Here is a 24,128-nt window from a genome sequence, read left to right on the forward strand (position 1 = left end):
TGGTATAGCCTAGACTCCTCTCCATCCCTTGAGGGTTCTGGAGGCAGGTTCCTCGCCACACTCCACTTCTTCCTGCCTTCAGGACATTGGCACTTCCCCAGAGAGTTCACTTTTCACTCAAACCAGGAAAGGAGCTCTTAGCCAGCCTTGGCTTTGGCAAATGCTCAGGGATGAGGAGAGAAAAGACAGGAAAGGAAAGACAGAAAGCCGTTGTTCCTTCCTATTCTTCCAGTTCCGCAGCCCTTCCTCGCCACTTTCTGTCTCTCCCGGCTTTTCCAAACAACCATTGCCAGGGTTTTGGTGTACACTATGTATTAAGAATTATCTGCCAGCCATCTGTTGTTGATAACCAACAAATCCTGAGCACCCCATGTCCAGCGGGCACTGACAGGACGGTGTGGGGACAAGTGACCCGAGGGACAGGGAGGGAAGACAGTAGACAAATGCACCACAGTGGGATAAGACTATGATTAGGGAAACGCAGGACGATCGGCAAATGCCGAAAGTGTGTTTGGGGAAGTGGAGTGGGTTGTTATTTTTGGACATGGAGTGCGGGGGCGGGGTAATAGGAAGAGAGTAAGCCATGAGGCAAGCCCAGCCCAGACACAGCCTTGAGAATCTGTGTTTGTGTGTCTCTGGTGGGCATGCACACACACGTGATTTGTATGAGTGGACATGTGTGCCACATGTGGATGTCAGATAATCAACTTTGTAGAGTCCACTCTCTCCTACCTTTGTGTGGGTTCCAAGATCAAGGCCCACACAGAAAGTACTTTTCCTTACTGAGCCATATCCCCAACTCCAGACCAGGCATTGAAGTGCAGACTTCATCCCAAGAGCTGTGAAGAGCTTAGTGAGGGTTTTCCATAGAGGCAAGCATGCTCAAGTTAGCTTTTAAGCTACTGTACCACTGTACTGTGTAAAGGGATGACAAGCCTAGTTAAGAAGTTTCTAGTGATTCCAGGTAGCAATGATGAAGGCCGCCGTTAAAGGAGCTGGGCTGAGTTGGGAAGAAAGAGGAGCGAAGAGACAGATAACTGGACTCCTGAGCCTCCCACTTTATGATGAATCTGGAATGATGACTAGATGGTTCCTCTCTGCCTGGGGCTACAGGAGAGGGAGTCTCAGAGCAGCCTCAGGAAAGAGTCACAATGGAGAAGTATTTGTATAGAACTGATCAAGTTTGGGGACTTCCTTTCCTTTTTTTTTTTTTTTTTTTTTTTTTTGAGACAGGGTCTCAAGGTGTAGCTCTCGCTGTAAATCAGACTGGCCTTGAACTCACAGAGAACCTCCTGTCCCTGCCTCCTGAGTGCTGGGATTAAAGACGTGTGCCACCACTGCCTGACTTATTTGTTGATTTCTTACATGTTGATGTTTGAAGGAAATAGAGGAGACTGGGTGGGTAGCCCCTTGGCTGAGTAACAAGTGGATTTTATGCTTCTGATCCCCAAGACAGGGAACACTGGAGACCCAGTTTTGGATTATACAGTGATTCGGTCAGTCTTGAGCAGGCTGGGTTTGAGGCTCACAGTTCTTGGAATGAAGTCTGCACACTTAAGATTCTTCACAGGGAAGGGTGCAGAGACATTTGGACATAGGAATCTGGCACTCAAGAGGAGGCTGTAAGTAGAGAACCATGGTTGTGGGGTTGGTTGGATCACTCAAAGAATGTGTGAGGAGTACCCAGGACAACATCCTGGAGGTCACCAGCATTCTAGGAACTTGTTTTGGGGGTCTTTTGACTTTACAGATATATAATTGGCCAGTGCCAATCTGTAATATATCATCAATCATGACGATGCACACTTACAATCTCAGGACTTGGGAGGCAGGGACAGAAGGCTTACTGCCTGGAAGTTGCTTCTCTACATAGTCTGTCCCTGTCTCAAACAATGGGAAGTACCCCATAGAATTAGTAAGACAAATAATTTGGTTATGAGTTGGGGAAGGATATCATGCTTTCAAAGTCAGATATAAACACCAAGGCTCAGGCTGGCCCGACACTCACTATGTAGCCCACGCTGGCCTGGAACCCATGGCTTTCCTTCCGTCTCAGCCCTCCAAGTGTTGTAATTTACAGGCACGTGACACCAGACCCAGCTCTCCCGTTTTTTTTCCTTTAACTATTCTTCTGTTCGGTTTCCTGTGATCCTGGTGGTGTCAGTTACCAGCCCTGGAACTCTTAACCTTTTGGTGCCTCCGTTCAGAGGAGGGACAATAAGAGCTTCTACCTCATAGTGATATGCAGGTGAAAAGACTCAGGTGCTTAGAACAGTGAATACTAACTGCTGTTCTCCTCGCGATCACTGTTGGCCGAGATAATAGGAATTGCATTACTATTCTCTGCCCGGCTCTGCATTCATACTGAGCTCCATGAATGCAGAGGTTGGAGTCCAGCAAGCTAAGTTCTAACCTTGTGTGACCTTGGCTTCTCTAAGCTTCAAGCTCTTCCTTATACATGGAGGCAGTGCCTGCCCCACAGTGAAATAAGGCCTGAAGCCCTGGAAGGTAGAAGACACAGTGGCCAGTCGCCTCCCATTCTCATACCCTTGGATGCTGGTTCAGAATCAGACAGTCTGCTGATTCTAACTCTGGGTCTCCTCTTCCACCTTGCCTGAGGCATCCTCCAACAGGATGTTAGTTCTCCAGTGAGGCTCAGGGACAGAGTGGTGGGTAAATATTTGCAAACCTTCCCTTTCCAGATCTGCCCTCTGCTCAGTGGGAGGTGTCTTGGGGTCTTAGAAAGCTGGTCTGAGAAGTGAGGGCAAGCTAGTCAAAGCAGTGGACTTCTGTGGTTAATTTCTGTGTCCCAGGAGTTTCTGTTCCATTGGCACAGCTGTGTCCGACTCTCCTCCTCATGTCCTCTGGCTCCTGCTTCTCTTCTCAGCCTCCTCCTCTGCTGTCCTGCTCACACCTGACCCATCTTCCCACAGTCCCATCTCAACCTGTGTTCTCAGGTACAGGTGGCTTCCTCTGCCGGGAATGACCTCTCCCGTCTTGTGTTGGTCTTCTGGGTGAACATATACTCAGTCAGCCCCTGATAAAGCTACCAAGTCACCCTTGTGATAAGCATTCTGTTCCTCATATGGAATTGTTGGTCTCTGCTTCTCGTATCCTCCAACAGTCTCTTGAACACGCTAGCATCAGGACACCACAGTACACAGACATGGCGAAGTAGGAGCCTGCAGGGTTGGTAGAATTAAGGAATGACTGGAGAGCTGGGGAAATGGCGTGCGCAGTAAAGTGTTTGCCATACAAGATGGAGTCCGGCCCCCAGCACCATGTTAAAAAGCTGGGCGCCAGCTGAAGAGATGGCTACTCAGTTCACTGGCCACTCTGGCAGAGGACCTGGGTTTGGTTTCCAACACCCACATGGCAGCTCACAGCTATCTAGAAGTCTAGTTTCAGGGGATCTGATGCCCTCTTCTGGCCTCCTCAGGCATCAAGTACTCAAGTTGTGCACATTCAGGGCAAGCACTCATACAGACAAAATAGAAATAATAAACCTTAAAAAAAAAAAAAAAAAAGGCTAGGTATGTTGTACACACATGTAGTCCTAGTGCTGTGGAGGCAGACACAGGCAAGTCCCTGGGAGCACGCTGGCTAGCCAGTCTAGCCTAATTGACAAGCTCCAGGCTCAGTGAGAGACCCAATCTATAAAAGTAAGGTGGATTGAGACTTCCAGGTTCAACCTCTGGCTTTACTCACATGTGCACATACACACAAAAATGAACATGTGTAATACACACACACACACACACACACACACACACACACACACACACACAAGAAAGGAATGGATGGATGGTTGGATAGGCAGACTGAAGCCAGGATATTCACTGTAGAGAAAACAGCCCAGCCTCGTGTCATTCATTTTCTGGAGACAAGAGTGTATCCCCTTTTTCCCACACCAGGCCTCCATCACCACCAAGCCAGTAACCCTTAAATTCTGGAAATAAGAACAGAGTCACTTCTCCCCACCCAGAGATGTTACTATCAAGGCTATGATGCAAAGCAACGTAGTACAGATCGCCTGAGAACCTACTGCGTTTGAGTCAGTAAGAAATGAGCCTGAGAAAGCTTTCAGAAAGCTACAGTGGTTTGAAACCCATAGTGGATATCATCATCATCATCATCAACTTGAAATTCTTTGTGGTTCTTCAGGTGGCTCTTTCTGAAAGTACTTCAGACTTTAGCATCAGTGGAGAGTGAAGTCTCAACCGCTCCTTTATAGGAAATTACTCTCTTGCTAAGGACATGGGAATCCCTGGCCTGTAGGATTATCCAGGGACAAGCAAACGCAACTTTGTTTTCTTACCACTTTGGGAAAATTAGATCCCAATATGTTTTAGAATTGTCTTGAATGAAGGGCTGGTGAGATGGCTCAATGGGGTTGTCAACAAGCCTGAAGACTCAGGTTCAACCCCCTGGGTCCCCATGGTGGAAGGAGAGAGCAGGTCCCCCAAGTCATCTTCTGACCGCCACATGTACACCATGGCAAGCATACCACATGTGCACACAGAATAAATTAAATGTTATCATTTTTTAAAAGAATAGGTTGTTGAGTAAAGGGTCTCATTTCTCTGATGAAGGGTCTTAGGAGTTCTGTTCACATAGTTGGCCCATTTTCTCTTTAGTCATTATTCTGTACCAGTTTGGCGTAGAGGTCAAGTCTTGGATTGGACCAGAGCTAATGGTCCCATGTCTACTGCGTCATTCTTGTGGGCAGGAATTGTGTTGTTCAGTCCTTAAGTCTTGGCCAAGCTTCATCCAAAGACAGCCTCCTCCAGCAGTGTGCTTGATCCCATGATGGGCACAGGGCACTCACAGGCAAAGTGAGAAGCAGGGGCGGGTGTAGTAAGTTAGAAGACAGAGGCCAGAATCTACAGGGCAACAGCCATCCCAAAAAGCCACCAGTGGCACCTGACACTGTCTTCAAGGACAGAAGGCACAGGGGCAGAGCACATGAGCACTCTCTGAGCCTGGAGGTTTGGGAGCACACAGAAGGATCAGCAGACACTGGTCAGGAGAGAAGCCATCTGTATTTGGTCCCTTTGGAAAAGTATGGTGTAAGGGTCCTGCAGCTTTCCCAGCAGGCTCTTCATTTAGGCCCTGTCTGCAGTACCCCTCCTTCCCACCCACCCCACCCAGTACCTCCAGCACCTCTGAAGTGACCATGATTACTAGTTTAATATGAAGCTGTCTAGTAATAAGACTGTGTTTGAGATACGGTGGCCTGAAACTCACTTGTGTAACTGGCCTCATACTTCCGGCAAACCTCCTGCCTCTGCTTCTGGAGTTACAGGCATCAGCCATGCCCAGGGAAGGCCTACTCTTTCATAGTACCAAGAGACCTACTTGGCCAGCAAGATGGCTCAGCAGACAGAAGTACTTGCAATGCAAGCCTGAGGACCTGAGTTCGATTCCCTAGATCCCATGATGGAAGGAGAAAACCAGCCCCTGAAACTTGTCCTCTGTCTTCCACATACACACCATGGCACCTATGTGCTCACATGAGCACACACACACACACACACACACACACACACACACACACACACACACGCACACAAACATTTTTTTTTTTTAAAGAGAGTCCCACCTGAAACATGCCTAGGATAATGTAGACGTGTTCGGTTCTTGTCCGTGGCTCATACCTGCTCCCTAGAGCTCCTCTAACAACGGGTCTTTGTCTCTCTGCAGTCCCACCCCCTGTACCTGTGCAACGCCAGTGATGATGACAACTTGGAGCCTGGATTCATCAGCATCGTCAAGCTGGAGAGTCCTCGCCGGGCTCCTCGCCCCTGCCTGTCACTGGCCAGTAAGGTAGATTCTCACATCACACGTTCTCATACCACATGGCCTCCGCTGCACCCAGCGCTGGGCTGCGGGGACCCTCTGCTCTCTTGCCCCCTTGTCTCTTAGAATGATAAGCCCTTGAGGCTGGAGAGGTGGCTCGGTGGTTGAGAACTCTGACTGCTTTGATTCCCAGCGCCCACATGGCAGCCAACAACCATCTGTACTCAGTAACTCAGTTCCAGGGGATCTGATGCTTTCTCTGGCCTTCACGGGTACCAGGAACAAAGGTGGACACAGACACACACCCAGGCAAAACACCCACGCCCATAAAATAATAACAAGGACGTTCTGTAAGAATGCTAAGCCTCACTCCCTCAAGTTCCCTTAGCTCTCAACCCATCTGAGAGGCAGAAATTCACCCTTTTGTTACCCGCCAACCAGGCCCAGGACTTTTGTTTCATCCCAGCAGGAGCTCCCACCCCTTCACCCCACTCCCTCACCCCACTCCATCTCTTAGAAATTCATGAGGACTTACCTGCCCTTCCTCAGCACCAGAGCAAATCGGGCCGGAAGTACAGGGTGGGGTGTCACCTGAAGGTTTTTTTTCCACACTTCAGAAACATCTGCTGAGCACCAAGCCTGTGGTTCCAGCACTTAGGAGGCTGAGCTAGGATTGCTGTGCTTTTGAGGTCAGCTCGGGCTGTATAAGTATGAGGTCGTCCAGTGCTGGATAACAAAAGCCTGACTGAAAAAAGGAAAACAGAACAGCCAAGTGGAAGTTATTACTCCCCCTACAATGTTTACACATTTCCTGTGAGGTTTGTTAACTTTGGGCCTGCAAGATGACTTTGGCTTGCACAAGGGTCCATATGTAAATTAGGGCTGGGGATATGGCTCAGCTGGCCTAGACTGCACAGCCGGTCCCTGAGTTTGCTCTCTAACATTTCATAAAGCCAGGCTTGGTGGTACAGGCCTATCATCCCGGCCCTCCAGGATGAAGGCAAGATGATTAGAAATTCAAAGTCACCTCAGTCATTTGGTGAGTGTGAGGCCAGCCTGGGATGTATGAGACCCTGTCTCAAAATAAAAATAAAACAAAAACTCAAACAACAAAACAAAATACCTCCCACTAAAATGTAAATTAATTGCCACATTTAAAAACTGAAAAGAAGCCGGACAGTGGTGGTGCACATCTTTAATCCCAGCACTCGGGAGGCAGAGGCAGGTGGACCTCCGAGTACAAGGCCAGCCTGGGCTACAGGGTGAGTTCCAGGACAGCCAAGGCTACACAGAGAAACCCTGTCTTGAAAAAACAAAACAAATAAAAACTTAAAATAATATTCAGTTGGAAGACACTTACAGGCCTGCCCCAGGTCCTCACGACCCAGACTGGCCGAAGACGTCCACAGGCCCACACCATACCTGGTTTCCTACAGATCTTTTAACACAGTATTGCACAGCCCATGCACACGTGGCCAACTGTAAGGGTGTGTCCATGCAGGAGACTTTCTCCTTGATCTCTGCAGTTACTTTTTTTTGTTTTGTTTTGTTTTGTTTTGTTTTTTTGAGACAGGGTTTCTCTGTAGCTTTGGAGCCTTTCCTGGGCTAGCTCTGTAGCCCAGGCTGGCCTCGAACTCACAGAGATCCACCTGCCTCTGCCTCCCGAGTGCTGGGATTACAGGTGTGTGCCACCACTGCCCAGCTACTTTTTTTAAAAAAAAAATATTTATTTTTAGCTGGGCATTGTGGCCCTTTCCTTTAGTCCCAGCATTTGGGAGACAGAAGCAGGCAGATCTCTGTGAGTTCTAGCATTGTTGGGGCTATAGCGAGAGACCTTATCTCAAACAACAAAAAGATTTATTTTTATCTTACGTGTCTTGCTTGCATATATATATATATATATATATATATATATATATATATATATATATATATATATATATATATATATATATATATATATATATATATATACACATACTACCAGCTTGCCTGGTGTCCTTGGAGGCCAGAAGAGGGCATCCAGTTCCCTGGAGACAAAGTTACAGGTGGTTGTGGGCTGCTGTGTGGGTGCCTCTGTCCAGTCCTGGGTTGTTCTGCAGGAGCAGCTAGTGCTCTTCACCACTGAGCCACCTCTCAAGCCCCAAGGACCACATTCTTTAGAAGAATGTGCACAGATACTGTAGCAAGAAACACCCTTTGGGGTGCTCGGTAGGGCTCTGCCTTCCCCCTGTGTTTACTGTGAGCACGAGAAGTAATGTGCCGGGGCTGGAGAGATGGCTTAAAAGTTAAGAGCACTGACTGCTCTTCCAGAGGTCCTGAGTTCAATTCCCAGCACCCACATGGTGGCTCACAGCCATCTGTAATGAGATCTGGCGCCCTCTTCTGGTCATACATGCTGTGTACATAATAAATAAATTTTTTTTTAAAAAAGAAGAAGAGATGTGCCACACTATCAGTAGTGCTTGAACTAAAGCGAGCACAAAATAAAAACTGAGCCAGGCATGCAGCACAGGCCTGTAATCTCGGTATTCACTCAGGAGGCTCAGGCGGGAGGATCACTACAAGCTCAAAACTAGCCTGTTCTACTGCATTGCAAATTTCAGGCTAACCAAGGCTGCATGCTGAGACCTTGTCTCCAAAACAAGACGAGGGCTGGGGATAGATCACTCAGTTGGTAGAATGTTTGCCTACTGTGCATGAAACCCCAGGTTCGATCCTCATCACTGTGTAAATCAGGCGTGGTGGTGCACACCTGTAATTCCAGCTGTTGCTCCTTAGCAAGTTCAAGACCACAAGCTGCATGAGACCGTGCCCGGAGAAAGGTCACACTGAAACAGCAGCAGAAAGCATGGTAGGGTTGAAAAGTCGTGCTTTGCCTGCTGCCTGCTAACCAGGGCTCTTGCCCTTCCCTGCATGCACCCAAAACCTAATGCTCTCCACTTTCTGTTGCTGTGGCAAAATCCCTAAGAGAGCCGTTTCTGAGAAGGAGGATCATTTTGGCTTACGCTTCCAGAAGCCTCGGGCCATAGGAGAACGCTTCAGTGTTGCTATGCCTGTGCTGCAGAGGTGGCCCATCGTGGTAGGAGAGCATGGTGGGTAGAGAAGTTCATATTAAAGTGGCCCAGAAAGCCCTGCACCCACCCAACACACACGCATGCACACACAAGCCTATGCCAATTAGTGTGCCTTCTCCTTTTCTCTGGTCCACTCCATCTGTGACCTCAGTCTTTGGGACGGTGCTGGTGGATTAGGGCAGGTCTTCCCCTTTAATTAAGCTCCCCAGAAACATCTTCACAGACACACCCAGAGGTACCCTTCACAAATCTCCTAGGTACTTCTCAGTCCAGTTAAATTGACAGTCAGGATGAAGCCCCACATCTCGCTTCTCTCTCGCTGCTGAGGGAATTGCCCTTTCTCCAAGCATGCCTGTCGGGTCCCATCATCTGACCTGGCCAACTGGTGTTTGCCTAGGGTTCCCTGCTCAAAAGAGGTTTGTAAGGTTAGTAATAAGGGTGTTCTGGCTACTTCTGTTGTCTCAGAAATCTCAAAGGCTAAACTGAAATACTTAATTTTGCTTTGGCTTTATAGAGTTCTCTTAAGTTCAGTGTGTTATTATATAACAACAATTGTATAACAAGATGAATAATATATATGGCTAGTTTAGTGGAACACACACACACACACACACACACAAACACACACACACACAAACACTATGGCTCCTAGGAAGTGTAAGGGAAAGATAAGGTCTTTGGTAAAGAAAAAAATTGAGGGTTGGGGATTTAGCTCAGTGGCAGAGTGCTTGCCTAGCAAGCGCAAGGCCCTGGCCTAGGTTCGGTCCTCAGCTCTGGCAAAAAAAAAAAAAGAAAGAAAGAAAGAAAGAAAGAAAGAAAGAAAGAAAGAAAAGAAAAGAAAAGAAAAGAAAAGAAAAGAAAAGAAAAAAGTTGAAGCCAGACAGTGGTGGCTCACACCTTTAATCCCAGCACTCAGGAGGCAGAGGCAGGTGGATCTCTGTGAGTTCGAGGCCAGCTTAGTCTACAGAGTGCATTCCAGGAAACCAAGGCTGTTACACAGACAAACCTTGTCTCAAAAAACAAACAAACAAACAAACAAAAACACACCAAAAAAGGGAAAAAAAATTGAAAATCACTGACCCCAATTGATTTCTGCTCTAGTTTTCCCTTAATATTAATGGTAAGTCAGATGTGGTGGCACATGCTTATAAGCCCAACACTCAGGAAGTTGAGGCAGGAGGATTAGGCATTCAAGGTCATCCTTGGCTACATATAAAGTTCAAGTCTAGCGTAGGATTGAAGAGACCCCCTTAAAAAATGAATAGAGGAAAGGAAGGAGTATCTCATGTGTATGGGTGTTCTGTCTGCATGCATGTCTGTGTACCACATGCATGCCTGGTGACCTCAGAGGCCAGAAGAGGGCATCAGACCCCCTGGAACTGGAGTCATAGATCATCGTGAGCCATCACAAGAGTGCAAGGAATTGAACCTGGGTCGTCTGAAAGAGCTGCCTGTGTTCTTAACTGCTGAGCCACCGCTCCTGCCCTAGTTATGAGGATTTGATGAGACGGTACAGACGCAGACTCATAACCCAGTGCTAAGCACAATAGTAATCGTTCAACAATGACTACAGTGACCATCATGTCACACACATTACCATTCAATACCAGGGGTTTGTTTATTTTGTTTTGTTTTATTTTGGTTTTTCTGGGGATTGAACCCAGGGCGCTGCACACTAAGTGTGTATTCCACCACTGAACAGTCTTTCCAGGGTCCCTGACTTCTTGCACACACTGTAATGTTCACAAAGGCCGGTTTTGATTTTATTTTCCTCCTTGTCTCTCTTGTGCTTCTCCGAAACTCTCGCCGTAATTCTTCTGGACTTTTCCGTTCTTGTCACTGTTGCCACCGGGTCACCTGGACCGGAGTCCACTTCTTTATCAGCTCCCCTGTCATGCCTGGACAAGTACAGAGGCCTTTTACCTAATGGAAGGATGATAGACAAGCAGCTGGGTACCATGATGGCTGCCACCCAGTAGTTACGAGAAGGCACTCTCCAGCTGGACATGGTGGCACATACCTGTAATCACAGCATGCAGGAATACTGAGTGAGGAGGGTGGTGAGTGAGGGCAGCTAGGTGACATAGTGAGATCGCCTTAAGACAAAAGAAAACCGGAAGAGTAGATGCTCTGGAAGCGGAAGTCCAGGAAGATGAAGTTCAGTCTTCACTGTTGACCAGTTGTTGTCCATGGAGCAGCCCAGGCCCTCTGAGTCCTGATTTCCTTACTGTCTTAGGGGGAAATTAGAGAATAAATGAACTCATGTATATGTATTACCATATATAATAGTTGATATAATAGCACCATATGCGGGGCGGGGGGGGGGTGGCGCACGCCTTTAATCCCAGCACTCTGGAAGCAGAGCCAGGCTGATCTCTGTGAGTTCGAGGCTAGCTTGGTCTACAGAGCGAGTGTGCCAGGAGAGGCTCCAGAACTACACAGAGAAACCCTGTCTCGAGAAAAAGGAAAAAAAAAAAATAGCACCATGTGCCAGGCACAAATTTAAGTACTTTACATGGATTAATTAATGTGGTTCTCACAGTAGCTCTGTAAGGTAGGGCCTGTTATTGCCCCAGTTTACAGAAAAGGGAATGGAAGCATGGAAGAGTTGCCCCAAACTCGGGAGCAGAGCTGGGATTCCCACTTAGGCACTCTGGACAGGGTAGGTCTCAGTAAGAAGCACCATGCCTCTGCTCTCAAGGCAGCCTCGTTCCACTAGGGTGACCCCAGCCCTGTGGGGCAGAAATCCCTCCCTCTGTCACTGCTTCCAGCAGATGGCGGTCTTTGGGCAACCGGACTTTCAACAAAATGTTCTGCTAAGTCTGTGTTTCTTGGAGGGGCTGGGGCTGGGGGGCTGGGGTGGGGAGAGTTAAGGTGCTTTCCCCTCACCCCACCCCCAGAGGGAGCTGCTTCACATTGGTCTGTTTTGTGTGAGACTGGGGACCATAGAAATAGAGGAAAGGGCCTTCTGAGGTGAAAAGTGTCAGCTCTTGTCTGTTCCTTCCTGTTTGTGCTCTGGAAGATTGTTAAAAGCATTCTGGTTTTGTGTGCATAGGGAGTCAGGGCCTTCCTAGCTTGGTAGCTCAGGCATAGTGGGTGCTGTTGCATTATGGATGAGCAGGTGATGTACAGAAACAACCACTGTGGTCTGTAAAGGACAATTTAACAGCTGACTAGTGGACCAGAGACAGGATTCCAGCTCCCTCTCTGCATGCTCTGGATTGGCTCCTGGTGCAGCTTTGCTTGCTGGCCCAAGGCCTGGCCCACCCTGAAGCCTCCAGAAAGGACTCTGCACTGTCTTTCTGAAGCCTGGCATCTTCCAGGTTCCACTCCTCAAAGAGACACTTGGTAGCTCCTACTCTTGGGTCCAAGCAGGCAAGAGGTTCAGAGAGCCCCAGGTTGGACTGCAGTCTGTCCCCAAATCTGACTTTCTGTTTCTAGAGCTCCGGACACAGGAAGCCACTGCCAGAAAGTCCTGTTTATTTTCTTCTGTTGGCAACTCTCTGGACTCTTTGATCACTTTTACAACTTTGTAATTATGGGCTGTAATGGGCTAGGGTGTTTGAACCTCACAGTAATTGCTTTCTACTGTTCCTACCCCAATTCTTCAAAGAGAGCGGGATGAAGAAGTAAGAAAATCTGCAAAGAAGGGAGCCCCCATGCTCTCCTAGGCCACACTGAGCCCAGAGTCTTAGGTATGGGAAACCTGAGGCCCTAGGAATCTCATCCTGTGACTACTGGGTACCCACCCCACTCCCAGCCCATCCCTGGGCTATGAGATTACCAGGATTTCCCTGTCGGGTTCTTTCCCAACACTTCTGTTCTGTTGTTTGTTTGTTTGTTTGTTTGTTTTTTGAGACAGGGCTTTTCTGTGTAGCCCTGACTGTCTTGGAACTCACTCTGTAGACCAGGCTGGCCCTGGACTCAGAGATCTATCTGCCTCTGCTTCTTGAGTGCTGGAATTAAATTAAATTAAAGACAGGTGCCTCTGGTGCCAACACTTTTTGAAAGCTCTAATTTGGAGGGCCCTGAAGATTGGAGTAGGCTGGGCTTTCTGGGAGGAAGTGTTTAAGAGTAGAAGCTGCAATTTCTCAGTTTCTTCCCCAGTCCCCTGTAGAGTCCCTGGATTTCCTCAGGGCTTGGGGTGGTAGTCACTTCTCCTAGGCAGGCCCCTGGGAGGGACCAGCCCAGCTCCCTGGAGAAAGAGAGAAGAAAGGAAAGCTATTCTAACCAAAATAGGGGCCCCACTTAAGTGTCTCACTGCCCTCCCCCTGTCCCCTGCCTGCAGGCAGCTGGTTCTGAGGGGCCCACTACCCCTGCCACTGCTTGGGGAGTTGGGAGCAGAGAGCCGAGGGCAAACCTGCTCCCAGCCAGCCTGGCTGGGGACCTGCCGCAACAGGCTCTCCCTGGGAAGACGGCCTAGATCAAAGCTCTGGGAGTAAGTCCCAGCACTGGCTCCTCTTCCTGCCTTGGTGACTTGAAGAAGGGTTAACTCCTTCACTGCCTGCAGGAAAGCCCCAGAGATTCAGCAGGGTCCCTGGGTGGGAGATGGTACAGGAGGTGGCAGGCGGACGGACGGACGGACGAGCCTCTGGTCTGGCGGTCCGATTCCAGGCTGGGAACAGCACATTCACAGAGCCTGTCCTTGTCAGTTAGTTGTTGCTGTTGAGTTCTTATCTCCCTCCCCTCAGCCCCACACGGGCCCCAGATTCCCTCCTCTTGATCTGTCTCTGGCTGTTATCTGCGCTGCTGCGCGCTGTTGCGCGCTGTTGCGGGCTGGCTAGATTGTACTGGCTCCGATGTACTCTTGGCGCCCTTGGCAAACGTACGCGTGCACCTGTGCACAGTTATGTCCCTGTGGGAGCAGCCTTCTTAGGCCCTCCTCAATCCAGCCATCCCGAGGGAAGGGACAAGGACTCCTGAAGGCCCTGAGTTAGAACCAAGGGGATCGGCAAGCTAGAGAGTGGCAGGGAGAGAGCGCCCCTGGTGGGAGGCACCGAGGTGGGGATCTGCCGTGGAGGCTTTGGGTGAGAACAGTTGTCCCAGGCCCTCAGCACTTTGCCTGAGCACCACTCCCGATGGGTGGAATTCCAGAGCCACCTCTGGTTAGGCAGGGCTGGGTCCTCCTCTGCTCTCCCCATGTCCTCCTCTCTCTCCCCCTCCAACTGCTGGTCACTCCCTGCCCTTTGTTCCCAGCGCTGGCTGATCCCTGAGCAGGAGCTTATCTTACCCTAGAACCAAAGCCAGTTTACTGGCACCCAGAAAAACCTGCGTGAGTGTCCCGTTTCAAAATGAAAGACTGAATGCCATTCTTTGAAGGCAGTGGGCTGACCCAGCCTGACCCAGCCTGGGATCCCAGGCTCCCTGACTCCTTCCACACATACATGTGAGTGTACAGGGTGCACATCCTCGGGAGAGACGCGGTGTGTGTGGTCAGGGCCGAGAGCTGCCCATGGCTGGGCGCTGACCTTGTCTGGCTCCAGACAACCCTCTGCTGTGTTTCTGCAGGCCCGCATGGCTGGCGAGCGAGGGGCCAGCGCTGTACTCTTTGACATCACTGAGGATCGATCAGCTGCGGAGCAGGTGCCTAGGGACATGCGGGTGTTCCAGGGAGGGTCCCGGTGGAGGAAGGTAGGATTCCTGGGGGAAGCAGAAGTCACAAGAGCCCATTGTGGGACTTTGTTCTCTGCAGCTGCAGCAGCCCCTGGGGCTGACTTGGCCAGTGGTGCTGATCTGGGGTAATGATGCCGAGAAGCTGATGGAGTTTGTGTACAAGAATCGGAAGGCCCATGTGAGGATTGAGCTGAAGGAGCCCCCAGCCTGGGTAAGCCCATCAGGCCTCAGTCCACCAGACCCCTGGAAACCACTTCAGCCCCTAGCCACTTATCTCTGGGAGTTTCTCCCACTCTCTGAGCCCGGTCTGAGAACAGATTGGCTCTGGTGAATCCTGAAGCTGTTTTCAGCTCTGTAGGTTCATGGCATAGAGTAGAGAAGCCTGCCTGCCTGGCCGGAGCTCTGATCCTCTGCCATTCTCCAGCAAATAGGTCCCACCTTACACAGGGATCCTCTCCTTTGCCTGCAAACACATGGGTCTCCAGATAAGACGTCTCAAAGCTGCATCTAGAGATCCCTCTCCTGCAGCCCCAAGGCAGAGAGACTACCTAGTCCTTCCAGTCCCACCCTTCATTCCTCAGGCGGGAGGCCTAGGGGATCTTTCAACTCCATCTCTTTACTCCAGTGTTCCCTCTGGACTTGGCTTGGCTCTTTCTAGAGTATGACCCTTTCTCCTCTCTGCCTCCCCCCCCCCCACATCCCCAGCCAGATTATGACGTGTGGATCCTCCTGACTGTGGTGGGCACCATCTTTGTTATCATCTTGGCTTCAGTGCTCCGCATCAGATGTCGGCCCCACCATAGCAGACCGGTGAGTGGCGTGGGCTGCCTGATACAAGAGCGCTTGGGTACAGATGTGGAGGTAGGGAGAAAAGGGTGAGGCAGACAGGTGGCTTTATGAAACAGTCTCCATCTAAATAAACTCTAGGCTCTCTGATGGTTTGAGGCTGCCTTTCTCTTATCTCCCATCCACCCATCCATCCATCCATCATATATACTGAGTAATATATATCAGTTCCAGGTGCTGGAAACAGTACTGTGAGTAAAAATGACAAAACCCCTTCGCTCTCTTTTTTAATATTTATTTATTTTTCATGTAGTGTCCTACATGCCTGTGTCTTTGCTGGCCAGAAGAGGGCACTAGACTCAATACAGGTGGTTGTGAGCCATCATGTGGTTGCTGGGAATTGAACTCAGGGCCTCTGGAAAAGCAGTTAGTGCTCTTAACCGCTGAGCCATCTCTCCAGCCCCAATCCTTCCCTCTTAAGAAGATCACATCCTAGTGGGAGGAAGCAGGCACTAAAAGAAATAAAATGTGCGATGGTTTTGATGGTAACATGCTACAGACCACAGTGAAGGAGGTGCAGAGGAGCCAGCGGGCAGGGGAGACAGGGCTAACCTTTTCTAAACCAGTCCAGGTGAGTCTACAGAGAGTGAAGGAGGTGCAGAGGAGCCAGCGACAGGGGAGACAGGGCTAACCTTTTCTAGACCAATCCAGGTGAGTCTGCATCGAGAAAATGACAGCATAGCACAGACCAGAAGTGGGTGAGCATGGGAGTTACTGTCTGTAACTCCAGTTCCAGGGGATCCAACACCCTCTCTGGTCTCTATGGGCACTAGGCACGCACATACATACACGCAGACAAAATGCCCATGCACAAAGACTAGAATAATAATAATAATATTTTTTTAAAGTTTCTCTCAAGAGTCATCAAAGGAAGAAAAGCGTAATGGAATATAACAAGGTGGTGGGATGCAAGGTCACAGCTATGCATGAGCTTTGAAGGGATACGCCCTCAAGGGCAGTCATTTGGCTGTGTGATCTAATGGGGTGATGGAACTGAGTCCAGGCTGTGGCCCAGAGGAGAGGGAAGCAGAGCCCTTGCCTCCATCTGAACCCCATTCCTCTTCCCAGGACCCTCTTCAGCAACGGACAGCCTGGGCCATCAGCCAGCTGGCCACTAGGAGGTACCAAGCCAGCTGTCGGCGGGCTCGAGCCGAGTGTCTAGACTCGGGGAGCAGCTGCAGCTCAGCCCCCATGTGTGCCATCTGCCTGGAGGAGTTCTCAGAGGGACAGGTGAGGGGGGCCAGGCTGGAGATGGAGGTGGTAGCTGGGGCGGGGGGTGGACAGGTCTAGGTAGGACTATATCCTAACTCCGTCTGGGTCCTATGTGTTGCTCCTAAACTCGGTCATGTTTTGGCTTCTAAGAAAAAGCATCAGTATTGTTGAGAGGGAGCCTTGTGTCAGTCCACAATGGCACTTTAAACACATTATCTCGTGTTAGCCCCGTGGCAGAGGAGGGTGGGGAGTAGACTGGGTTCTTATCCTTACTGACAGCAGAAACTGTTAAGAAGCTTGAGCCAAGCAAGCATTGTGGTGTCTGACTCTAATCCAGCATTTGGGTGGTAGGAAAAGCAGGCTCAAGAGGTCAAAAAGTATGTGAGACTATCTTTTTCTTTCTTTCTTTCTTTCTTTCTTTCTTTCTTTCTTTCTTTCTTTCTATCTATCTATCTATCTATCTATCTATCTATTTATTTATTTGGTTTTTCGAGACAGGGTTTCCCTGTGTAGCTTTGCGCCTTTCCTGGAACTCATTTGGTAGCCCAGGCTGGCCTCGAACTCACAGAGATCTGCCTGGCTCTGCCTCCCAGGTGCTGGGATTAAAGGCGTGCGCCACCACTGCCACTACCGCTCGGCCTATGTGAGACTATCTTTAAAAAAAAAAAAAGTAAAACCAAAAATAGAGAGAGAGAAAAAAAAAACATGCACAAAGTCATGCAGCTTAACACAAATCCACCAGCTACCAAAGCACACTCCTCCATTACTCTCTTGCTCCTTTGCAAGTAGGTGACTGAAGGAAGCGTTAGGGGGATCCTTGTAACCTTTGGTGGGGATGCTCTTGTTTGCTTCAGGAGCTTCGGGTCATCTCCTGCCACCATGAGTTCCATCGCACCTGTGTGGACCCCTGGCTACAGCAGCATCGGACTTGCCCCCTCTGCATGTTCAACATCGTAGGTAGGAGGTGGACCAAGGGCTTCCCTCATGCACACAGATGGATCTAGAACATAGCTAGCTAGCCTCTGGAAAAGGGTTTCTACTGTGAGGCTGAGGACAAGGAGCTGCTGCCCACGGTGGCTTCACTACATACTGCTCCAGAGCACCTTGTCTGTTGGGGAGGTCTGCCCATATGGAAGCCATCTTCATTTTCTTAAAGAGTGTGTTTTCATGACAACATTGTTGATTCTAAATCTGGGTCATTTGCAAATTCATTATTCTAATGTTCTGGCAGGAAGGGCCCTATTCTAATAAAATCGGTAGAGCAGTTTTCTAAAAGATGGACATGAAATCCACGTCTTGAGGAAAAAGAACCTTGTGTTAGTCCATCCAAAGGGACAGTGTGAGCTAATGGTGGCCCTGGGTGAAAGAGCCCCAGATGGCAGGCGGGAGGAGCAGGGATTGACAGCCTAATGAAGAGGAGGAGTTACGTCCAGGCAGGGGTACATTTTAGATTAGATGGTCTTGGTTCCCCAAACTGAGTTGAGAGGCTATGCAGGATCAGAAAGTGTAGCTACGCCTTTCTGAGTTCATTCTCTGTATGAAGTCTGTGTCTGTGAGGTCAAATGTCCATGCTCTTTGTTCTTTTTCCCAGAGGGAGATTCATTTTCCCAGGCCCTGGGAGCCTCTCCATCTTACCAGGAACCAGGCAGGAGACTCCACCTCATTCGCCAGCATCCTGGCCATGCCCACTATCATCTCCCCTCTGCCTACCTGTTGGGCCCTTCCAGGAATTCAGTGGCCCGGCCCCCAAGACCTAGACCCTTCCTACCCACCCAGGAGCCGAGTATGGGCTCTCGGCATCAGCGTCTCCCCAGGGCTGCACATCTCCGGACACCAGCAGAACAGCGGCACCTAGCAGTATCCCAGCACCCCTATGCACGGGGCTGGGGGCTGAGCCACCTCCGATGCACCTCTCAGCACCCCACAGCTTGCCCAGTGGCCTTACGCCGGGCCAGGCCTCACGACAGTAGCGGGTCTGGAGAAAGCTACTGTACAGAACGCAGCGGCTACTTGGCAGATGGGCCAGCCAGTGACTCCAGCTCAGGACCCTGTCATGGCTCTTCCAGTGACTCCGTGGTCAACTGCACAGACATCAGCCTGCAGGGTATCCATGGTAGCAGCTCCACCTTCCGCAGCTCCCTGAGCAGTGACTTTGACCCCTTGGTATACTGCAGCCCTGAAGGGGATCTCAGAGGAAAAGGGATGCCGCAGCCTACTGTGACCTCTCGACCCCGTTCCCTGGACTCAGTGGTGCCCACAGGGGAGACTCGGGTTTCCAGCCACGTCCACTATCACCACCACCGCCACCACCACTATAAAAAGCGGTTCCAGTGGCATGGCAGGAAGCCTGGCCCAGAAACTGGGGTCCCTCAGTCCAGGCCTACTGCTTCTCAGACTCAGCTCCAGCCGGGGCCATCATTCTCGGACCAGAAGTTCACCACACCCAACCCAGCAGCTTCTTCAGTGCTCCCCAACACACAACGGCCCAGGTCCCTGACAGAGCTAGCTCCTGGCCCCAGCCCCAGCCCCAACTCCAACCCCAACAGTCTTTTGAACTTGCAGAAATCCAGCCTCCCTGTCCGACACCCACAAAGAAAACGGCGGGGTGGCCCCTCAGAACCCTTGCCAACCTCTCAGCCCCAGGACTTGAGTGTGCACCCAGCTTGCCAGGTTTTCTCCCACTACAGCCCCAGTCTAGCATCCCCTTGGCCTCCAGAGGCTCACCCATTGATCTTCAGGCCTCCAGGCCAGGATAGGAGACTGCTACATGAAGCCTCAGGCCCCTGTTACTCGAGTTCACAGCCAGTGTGGTTGTATCTGCCCCCCCGCCAGCCTCTGGGACCATGCTCTCCTGGAGAGGGGCATTCCGAGTGGACTTCTGACATGCCGGAGGGCAGACCATGCCCTTATCCACACTGCCAGGTGCCGCCAGCCCAGCCTGGTGAGTTTTCAGGAAAGCAGGTGTTCTGGGGAGAGGAGATCACACCTGGATGTCACAGGGCAGATGAACACATCCAAGGGGTTGTTGAAAGCTGAGGAGGGTATACCTTATCTGAAGCACAGGAATCATAGGTAGTTCCCCGCTTCCCCCCCCCGGGGGGGGGGGGCTTCTCTTCCAAACACTCTTGTTAATAAGGCCAGCCATGTTTTCATGGGGACTCATGGCATTTCTGTGTCTCAACCAATGGCACCAATGTAACGCCTTGGCTCTAAGCCAAAGCTTTGATGTACTGGCCCAAACCACCCTCCCTTTCCAAGGCTCTCCCCCTCCTACCCCCTCCCACCTTTGAGAGACATTATATGAAGGGTACACTTCTTTACCTATAGCCATGGCTAGAAGAACCGTTCTCCCTCCAAAGAGGATCCCAGGGATCCTGAAATACAAGGCCTGGAGTCCTAGAGGTGGGCCTTGAGAGTTAGTCATTCACTTCTTCATTTCCTCCTGATTACATGCTTGCTATATGCTAGGTTCTAGGCAGGCTTCTGGGGACACAGAGCTTGCCCTCCAGGAGACCCAGGTCCATGGGGAGGCATGCATGCAAACAGCTAGTGTGTGGGGTGGAAGTGTCCACAGCCATGTGGTGCGGATGGTTCCCTGCGGACTCTGTCCTGTCTGCTCTGAGTGCTGCCAGAGTCTGACCACCTTCTGCTCTAGAGTCGGTGTCTCCCTCTTCTTCGGTCCCCACATCCACTGTTTGCTGTGCCTCCACTAGCTCTGTCATCCCCTCCCCGAGTCCACTGCTGATGGCCCCTACCCACATGGAGTACAGCCTGAAGGTGTCCAAGCAGGAGCCTCCCTGCTGACGGGGACATGAAGGCGAGAGGGCTGCACACACCTAGTGTTGCGTCACATTCAGTTAGGGAGCAGCGCCATGCTACTGCCAGGGCCACCAGCCTTGAAATGAACTGTCTAGAATCAAATGTTCTGTTACGTCCACAGGAAGGAAAAATCTAACCTAATGTGGCCTTCAGGGCCCCAGCACCAGCTAGCTCCCATCTCCCTCCCCTTCCTCAGCCCTCTGCTTTAGTCACATTGAGTAAATACTAATTATAGTTCCTGCTGCCCAGAATATCCCACTGACTTCCCTGCCTCTACAAACCCAGTTCTTACCATCCCTCTACCTCCAGCTCAAGAATCTTTCAGTCAGAAAGGCTTTCCGCACTGCTGTGCCCAGATGTGCTCTCTCTCCTCCCATGATGCATCTCTTTGGACCCTAGTTCTGGTCCGCTGTCATAATATCCGTGTGCATGCATGCTTTCTCTCCCAGCTTATTCTTTTGGAGATTCCATTCAGCAAATGGTAGCGAGCCAAGTTCACAATGAATGCTTAATGAATATTTATTGGTTAAGGGAATGAATAGTAAGTACTGGTCATACAGCACTTGCTGTATTTCTCTAGGCTTGTTTTTCTCTCTCGTTTCCCAAAGGGCCCTTCTCAGCTTTCAACCTACTCACCTTTCCAGACAGATTTCCCGCTTCTCCCTCTCTGTGGTCTCTTCCCAGCCACAGTCTCCACAGGTGGGATTAGCAGGAAACCAGCTGGACCCTCAGTGACCTCTTTTCTCCCCTTTCTTCCCATGCAGGCTCGGAGGAGGAGCTTGAGGAACTGTGCGAACAGGCTGTGTGATGTGAGACAGCTCCAACCAAGAGTGTGCTCCAGATGACTCAGGGTTCCACCCGGCACAGGGTTCTGCTCCTGGAGAAGCAAGGGCACTGGCGAGCATCTCTTTTTGCCACACTTCCTAGGAGCACTGGAAGAAGAGTAGGATGGTGGGTGGCGGGCGGGAGGTGCTGTTTCCTGCCCCCAGTTCTCAGTCTTTGTCTGCAGAACACACCGACTGTGCAGAAAGTCTTGTGTCCAGCCAGACCTCCAGCCACTATACAGTTGTGAGGTGGGTCCCTAAAGGCTGAGTTTTTAGGGTGAATGTCTAGGTGTCCTCAAGGTGCTGCTCTTTCCCAAGCCCAGATGGGTCCCCTGCTGGGTCCCCATTGCCCTGGGCATCAGGTGCACACAAGCCACTTCTTGTCTCCTTTCAAGGCTTCCCGGGGGGCAACTCCAGCTTTGCGGTTTCCTTCTTCACAAAAGCACAAGGAGGTTAGGTGAGCCCCCGTCCCTAGGGAGGTCTCTGCGCCCTTTCTAGCCGGCGCCTGCCTTGGTGCTCAGGGGGGATTGGTTCTTTCTCCTTGCTCTTCAACTGATCTTCAGTTGCAGGCTTCGGTCCCAGAGGTGGGGCAAAACCTAGGATGAATCTTTTGATTGTCAGACTCCTTGTCACTCCAGCAACTCCAGTCCCTCTGAGGTAGAGACCAGGAACAGAGAGAGTAACTCCTGGAGGCGGCTCGCCTGTCCCTAAATCCCAAAGCAGGCAGAAAGAAAGCCCCACCAAACATCTGGGCAGAGGGAGGATGAGGTGAAGGCAGAGAGAGCAAGATTACAGCTGAGCAAGGACAGACTTCTTCTCAGAGCCAAGCTGGAGAAGAATAACATGTGACCTCATGGGTTTGCAGGGCCCAGAGGCCCACCTTCCCAGTCTAAGCCATACAAACCCACAACCCAACAGAAGGTGTGCACATGGAATTGGAGCCAAAAGTTGGCCTGGGCAGCTTCTACCAAGTGGGCAAGGGCTGAGGGGCCTCCTGGCTGGCCCTTCATCCCAGGGCATCCTGACCATTGTTAGCCCCTCAGGCATTATCCTTGCCTGGAATGTGAATGTGGGGGCAAAATAGGCACCGGATCCTACTCGGGGGAACCTTCTCTCCTCAAAGTCAGTGAGGAGACTGCACCCAGGCACCCACATGGGTATTTATATCTGAACCAGACAGAAAGATGCTTGAATCAGGCACTATTTGAGAAATGTATTTATTTGCTAATATATTTATCCATAAATATGATCTGTCTTTGTGGTTTTGTTTCATTATGATTTTCCACTCAGGATAACAATTTCATCCTATTTCCTTTTGTTGAATTTTAAGCCCAGCCTGACTCAAATTCACTTCATAGCTAAGACTAGCCTTGAATCCTGAACCTCCTGCTTCCCCCTCCCAATTACTGGGATGATAGGCATGTACTGTTATTATGTCTGGCTTCGTATGTTGTGATATCAAAAGCTCATAAGGATAGGGTGGTTTTAAATCCCTGAAACATGGCTTTGTAGGATCAGAGAGCGCAGCATGCCTGGGTTATCATCATGATTCAGTTCTTTATCTGTATTGTACTGCTGCTCACTCTGATGCTTCAGTGACCTTACTTTGTGACCTTAACCAAATACGGTGCCTTGGTATTTGTGTATGTGTGTGTACACATGTGTATTCAGGTGTGAGTTTGGGGCCAGCCTGATCTACGTACCAAGTTCCAGGACAGCCAGAGCTACATAATAGACCCTGTCTCTGGAGAAAACAACAAAACTATAAAAAGGGTCTCTCACTAAACCTGGAACTTTGTTTTGACGAGACTGGCTGGCCCTGAAGCCCCTAGGATCTGCCTATCTCGGGCCCCCAGTGCTGTGATTATGGTTGCCCAGCTTTTATGTGGTGGGTCCTGAGCCAGCTCCCCATCAATAAAATGATCCTCCTTCAGAGTTGATACAAGGCTTACATGAGATTAGCTCAGTGAAAATGTATTCCAAACTGAAAAGCTATTTCCCAGTGCTAGAAAGCATCTGAAAACCCAGTTACAGACCCCGTTTGAACGCATTTTGGGACAACCCAGAATCAGTCTTGCGGCAGTTCAGTTTCAATTAGAAGGCTGGAAGGACAGAACAGCAGGGATTGTGACTATTTATATCCCAGCGCTCCGATTCAGATAAACACAGTGACTACACTTTGTCTACACTCCAAGAAAACTGGTCCTCTCTGTATGAATTCCTGTGGGGGTCCTCAGCCGGGGCCTTTGCTCTGTTCACACTGCACCATCCCTCATGCTGCTTCTGCATGGTCTGCTCAGGATTCTAGGTGTCTGGGTGCAGAGTTCAGAAGGCCAGGGATTTTGCATCATTCACTGTCCAATGGCGGCTGAGGCTGGGGAGTGTGTGAGAAGTGAGACACCTAATGTACAGATGTTCTCATGGAATTATGTCTAAATGTGCCAAGAGTTTTTTACAAAGCGTAAATTATCAGCCGGGACGCGCAAACGGGAGAGGCTTTTAGGAGGAATTGAATATGCGTGCCCTCCGTCCCCGTTGGCGTGGCTCCGGCTAGCATTCCTGGGGACTGCAAACGAAACCCTACCTATCAGGCTCTCGCAGTTACAAGAAAGGGCGGGGCTTTGCCGGGTTTGTTTTCTGTCTGCCGACCCAGAAAGGCAAGGGCTCACTGCCTCGCGTCTTGAAACAACCTAGCGTGAAATATCCCAAGCATTCGGGAGGCTGAGACATGAGGGCAGAGAGTACCAGATCAGCCTTGTCTCAAAAAAGTAAAGTAGCCGGGCGGTGGTGGTGCACGCCTGTAATCCCAGCACTCGGCAGAGGCAGGTGGATCTCTGTGAGTTCGAGGCCAGCCTGGTCTACAGAGCTAGTCCAGGACAGGCTCCAAAGCTACAGAGAAACCCTGTCTCGAAATACCAAAACCAAAACCAAAACCAAA

At 50.3% G+C, this 24,128-nt stretch overlaps 1 protein-coding gene and 1 long non-coding RNA gene across 4 annotated transcripts; one reads left to right on the plus strand and one right to left on the minus strand.

Moving 5' to 3' along the window:
- The first annotated feature begins 5,712 nt into the window (after positions 1 to 5,712).
- Rnf43 (ring finger protein 43) lies at positions 5,713 to 22,393 on the plus strand. Of its 2 annotated transcripts, XR_004945722.1 has the most exons (9): positions 5,713 to 5,826; positions 14,385 to 14,459; positions 14,569 to 14,700; positions 15,195 to 15,299; positions 16,404 to 16,565; positions 17,402 to 17,504; positions 18,139 to 19,488; positions 21,131 to 21,439; positions 21,586 to 22,393. XR_004945722.1 is itself a non-coding variant. In XM_036198181.1 (8 exons), exons 2-8 carry the CDS (start codon positions 14,391 to 14,393, stop codon positions 21,172 to 21,174), a joined length of 1,965 nt encoding a protein of 654 aa, XP_036054074.1. In that variant the 5' UTR covers positions 5,713 to 5,826; positions 14,385 to 14,390; the 3' UTR covers positions 21,175 to 22,393. The 2 variants fall into 2 exon arrangements, 1 of the variants encoding a protein (XP_036054074.1); XM_036198181.1 differs by having other exon boundaries at positions 21,131 to 22,393.
- LOC118590280 lies at positions 15,696 to 20,822 on the minus strand. 2 transcript variants are annotated; one of them, XR_004945724.1, is made up of 5 exons: positions 20,659 to 20,822; positions 19,869 to 19,921; positions 19,272 to 19,513; positions 15,888 to 15,992; positions 15,696 to 15,787 (listed from the first exon to the last, which is right to left on the minus strand). It is a non-coding gene; the product is annotated as an uncharacterized LOC118590280 (long non-coding RNA). The 2 variants fall into 2 exon arrangements; XR_004945723.1 differs by having other exon boundaries at positions 19,869 to 19,943.
- Positions 22,394 to 24,128: the final 1,735 nt, after the last annotated feature.

The sequence above is a fragment of the Onychomys torridus genome, chromosome 8, assembly GCF_903995425.1.
Source record: "Onychomys torridus chromosome 8, mOncTor1.1, whole genome shotgun sequence".
Lineage (NCBI taxonomy): Eukaryota > Metazoa > Chordata > Mammalia > Rodentia > Cricetidae > Onychomys > Onychomys torridus.